Genomic DNA, 4,795 nt, shown 5'->3' on the forward strand with positions numbered 1-4,795 from the left:
CGTGTCAACACGCACGCGACTCAATGATTTTCATAGCGCGCTTCACGTTCTTCCTCCTCCTCCTCCTGTTCTTTCTTCTTCTCATTTTTCTTTGCGTTTCTCCTCTTTTTTTTTTTCACGTGTTTCATCTTCATCGTCGTTTTTTGCTACTGTTGTTGTTGCTGCATTTTTTCCTCCATCTCTTTCTATTGATTTTGTAACATTATGTATTTTTTTTCTTTTCTGTTTAATTTTTTCTTCCCAAGAAGAATTATGAGAATATGAAATAAGAAGATGAAGAAGAAGAAGAAGCAAAAGATGAGAAAGAGGAAGATGAAGAGTTTTGAATTATACAGAACTCATCAGAATAAAAATACACCCAAATATCTTCGTATTACCCCCAAATATCTTCGTGTTATACCCAAATTTGCTGCAAATACAGAAAAATATTTTCTCTAATACTGTATTTTTTTTTCTTTTTTTCCTTATTTCTTTCTTTCTTTTAGTTAAATAAATGTAAGTTCATTCTCTTCCAAGTAATTTTGCAGTATTATATGTTTCTTCTTCTTTGTTTGATTTTTTCATTTTTATTCTTGTTAAGAGAGTAAAATAAGAAGAAACTTGAGAAGATAAAACAAAAAGAAAAAGATGAATAAGAAAAAAAAGAAGAAAAATATGGTGATGATGATGAAAAAAAAAGAAGAAATAACAGAAGATGAGGAGGAGGAAGAGGAAGAGTTTTGAATTATGCAAAACTTATTAGAATAAAAATACACCCAAAATTCTTAAAATACACCTAAATATCTTTGTGTTACACCCAAATTTGCTGCAAATACAGAAAAATGTTTCTTTTAATGCTGCATTTTTTTCTTCTTTTTTTTTCCTTATTTCTTTCTTTCTTTTAGTTAAATGATTGTAAATTCATCTTCTTCCAAATAATTTTACAGCATTACGTGTTTCTTCTTCTTCTTTGTTTGATTTTTTTGTTTTTATTCTTGTTAAGAGAGTAAGACAAGAAGAAACTTGAGAAGGTAAAACAAAAAGAAAAAGATGAATAAAGAAAAAAAGCAGCAGAAGATGAGAAGAGGGAAGAGGAAATGTTTTGAATTATGCAAAATTTATCAGAATAAAAATACACCTAAATGTTTTCGTGTTATACCCAAATATTTGTGTTACACCCAAATTTGCTGCAAATACAGAAAAATGTTTCCTCTAATGCTACATTTTTTTCTTTTGTATTGAACCACACCTTAGCCACTTGATTGGATTCAAAATAATAATCAATTTCGTTCTGGTTCAATTGACAATTTGAACCTGAATTATTCATTATTTTCAACAACGAGATAATTTATGATGGATGAGAAAGAGAAAAAGAAAGGAGGAAAAGAAATTCCAATGAAAAAAGAAGGAGGAAGAGGAGGAGGAGAAAGAGGTGGTGTTGATGAAGAAGAAGGTGCAGTAACGGTACAAAACACGTGAATATAAATGACTTATAAAGACCTATATAGGAAACGCTTGTATGTGGAGAATATTCTTAGCGAAAAATGATTAACATTTATCATTTTTTATTTTATTTAATCCACTATGCAATAAATAAATATTAAATAAAGCATGTTTGGACTACTTAAAATTGATTTTTTTGTCTTCTTAACATGATTGTAAATTTAATGGTGGGACAACATTAAATTTTTTGAAATTGAAATAAGATGTTTAAAATATTAAAAATTAAATTAAGATTTGATCTAAATATTAGAGAATAAAATAATATTTATTTTTAAATTTTTATTTTTATAAATATATAACAAACGTATTAAAATCAAAATTTTATATTTTTTATAAAAATTTGCTCAATTAATGATTCTGGGGAACTTGTAAACTAAACCCAAATAAATATTTTAGTATCTTAAATCACCTACGAATTTAATTTTCCCTCTAAGGTATCTGTTGATCTGGATGCCATTAAAGAAACAAAGTGGCTTCAATTTTCCCTCTAAGGTATCTATATATTGATGTGGATGCCATTAAAGAAACAAAGTGGCTTCATACCTCGCAAATGGGGATGCAATATGTGAGGCAAAGAATTGAAATTATGTTGGTATGATATTATTAATTAAAGGATTGATGATAATGGAGTTGTTCATTAATTATGCCTTTTATGGGAATTTCAATTCTCTAATTATTCCACATGGGAAATATCAAACAAGTCAACTGCTAGTCTGATAGTACAGTATAGCTTATTACTAACGTTTTCGTATGAAACGCAATTGCATTATCTAAGAATGGAAATATGGAATTCCTGTAATTATTCCTGTTTAGTTATGCTTATGGTACGTATTCGACTAATATTTTTAAATTTATTATTTTACTAAGTTATAATTCACAAAAAAAAACTTTTAATACATCCATAAATTTATCTAACTTTTAAACAAACCAAACTCGAACCTGCAAAATACTTTTTTTGAATGAAAGAGCTCAACACAATAAGTGGAGTAAAGAGAGCAGACCAGAAAGAACGACACCAGACTAAGGCATAAACTAATCAGGAAAACTACATGCTACCCCCTGTCATCTTTGGCATTGCCATCAACAACAGAAGGAATTCACATGTAACCACTCCTTAAAGTTCATTAACACCATGTGGATTATATCGTCAACCCCTTTTCTATTATTCTGAAAAATCCTCCTATTCCTTTCAAGCCAGATATTCCAGATAATAGCACAGAAAGATACCATCCACCTTTTATGTTTCTGCTTACTCGTTGATAACTCAATCCAACTCTAAAAATGTTCCTTTAGTGTCCCTGGGCATGACCATTGCCTTCCAACAAAAGATAGCCAGGCACACAAAACCTGCCAAGAGAATTCACAAGCAAGAAACAAGTGGTGAACAAATTCAACACCTTTATTGCACAACACACAGGTCACATTCTCTTGGTTAACCACTCCCAATCGACTCAGCCTCTCCTTAGTATTGACCTTTCCAGTCAAGACAAACTAGATAAACAATTCAACTCTTGGTGGCACTAGACTCTTCCAAAATGTCCTAGCAAAGCTGAAACTCGCTATATCCTCCGGGAGCAATTCCACCTGCAATTCCTGTACAAAGGAATTAGTAGAAAATACACCCTGCTTATCAAATTTTCACACCACTCTAACCTCTCTGTCATACACAAGATTAACCAGCCTTAATGCTTCATGCAGCTGGTGCAATAAGTCCAACTCCTATTGGAATAGCTCTCGCCTCCATTGGAAATTCCACCTCCACTCTATTCCGTCCCAAAATCCACAATCCTCTATGACGGATCCTCTTTGGTTTAAAACTGAGAAGAGTCTCGAAAAATTATCTTTCAGGGGCCCACCACGCAACCAGCTATCCTCCCAGAATCGAGTTCCTCTTCCATCACCAATCTCCATGGACAACCCATTAATCATCTTCTGCCTTACTTGTTGATTCTTAAACTGTATTTGGCAGATATCCTTCCATGGCTCCCGAGTGGGTAATACTTGGGATGACAGCATCACATTGGGATTCAGATTGTTGCAAGAGCACACCACCTTCTCCCATAAAGGACAATCCTCCTTCGAAAAATTCCACCACCACTTAAATAGAAGGGCTGTGTTGCGCACCATGGCATCCCAGGAGCCTGCACTACCTCCCACCTGATCATGGCCATATCAAGCCTACCATCCTCCTTACTCCATAGAAATTGTCTCTGTAGAAAAATCAATTTTTCTGCAACATCCTTTGGCATTTTATACAAACTCAAATAATAGACAGACAGACTGTTCAAAACTGATCTAATAAGCACCAGCTTACCTGCCTTATTGAGTACCTTAGCTTTCCAGATGCTCAGCTTCTCCTCCACTTTTTCTATAATGGGCTTCCAAGTCTTCACCAACCTCGGATTCACTCCTAGTTGGATCTCCAAGTATTTTACCGGAAGAGATGCTTCCTTACAGCCCAGTACACTGCACATAAGATGTACCCACTGAACATCACTGTTAACAAGAATCAAGCTAGACTTATCAAAATTAATACTCAGCCCCGAGATAAGCTCAAAGCAATGAAGGATCCTCCTATAGTTCTTTATGGTCTCTTCCTCCGGGGGGTAGAAAAGAATGGTATCATCCGTAAACTGAAGATGTGATAACTCGACATGGTCTCTACCCACTAGTAACGGCGATATTCTCCCATTTCTCGCCGACTCTCCAAACATTCTATGTAGAACGTCAACCACAAGTACCAAAAGAAATGGCGATAGCGGGTCCCCCTGTTGCAAACCTCTTTCCATCTTAAAAAGCTTAGATGGCGATCCATTTATCAGCACTGACATGGAGCTCGTACCTACACACTCCATAACCCAACTCCTCCATCTATGTCCAAAGCCCATCTTCTGCAATACAAGGTCTACGAAACTCCACTTGACTTTATCATACGCTTTCTAGAAGTCTAACTTTATTATTACCGCTTCCTTCTTCCTCTCCTTTATCCATTGAACAGTTCACGTGATAAGAGCCCCATCATGAATCTTCCGTCCCTTGACAAAAGCGCTCTGTGTCTCACCTACCAGTCGTGGCATGATTTCTCGCATCCTCCTAACCAGTGTTTTTGAAATGATTTTATACACACAACCCACCATACTGATTGGTCTCAGGTCTTTGGTTTCCTTTGCACTAGTGAACTTAGGGGCCAGTGTCACCCAAGTGAGATTCGCATCCACTGGCAACTTGGACGTAAGGAAAAAGTCCATCACTGCTACCGTAAAATCAGCCCAACACCTCTTTATAAAGTTTATGTTGTACCCATCACTTCCTG

At 35.1% G+C, this 4,795-nt stretch overlaps 1 protein-coding gene across 1 annotated transcript; it reads right to left on the reverse strand.

Annotated features, from left to right (window-relative positions):
* Window positions 1–3,022: 3,022 nt before the first annotated feature.
* On the reverse strand, window positions 3,023–4,370 carry LOC107478154 (uncharacterized). Its single transcript, XM_016098303.1, has 2 exons — window positions 3,797–4,370; window positions 3,023–3,075 (listed from the first exon to the last, which is right to left on the reverse strand). Exons 1-2 carry the CDS (start codon window positions 4,368–4,370, stop codon window positions 3,023–3,025), a joined length of 627 nt encoding a protein of 208 aa, XP_015953789.1.
* Window positions 4,371–4,795: the final 425 nt, after the last annotated feature.

The sequence above is a fragment of the Arachis duranensis genome, chromosome 3 (genome assembly GCF_000817695.3).
Source record: "Arachis duranensis cultivar V14167 chromosome 3, aradu.V14167.gnm2.J7QH, whole genome shotgun sequence".
NCBI classification, from domain to species: Eukaryota; Viridiplantae; Streptophyta; class Magnoliopsida; order Fabales; family Fabaceae; genus Arachis; species Arachis duranensis.

Excerpts from the sequence above, each read along its gene's own strand:
- LOC107478154 (XM_016098303.1), bottom strand. The coding sequence starts at position 4,370 with ATGGGCTTTGGACATAGATGGAGGAGTTGGGTTATGGAGTGTGTAGGT. Across the intron at positions 3,076-3,796 it reads TAAGGTACTCAATAAGGCAG|GAATTGCAGGTGGAATTGCT; the intron begins GTAAGCTGGTGC and ends TCCTTTGTACAG.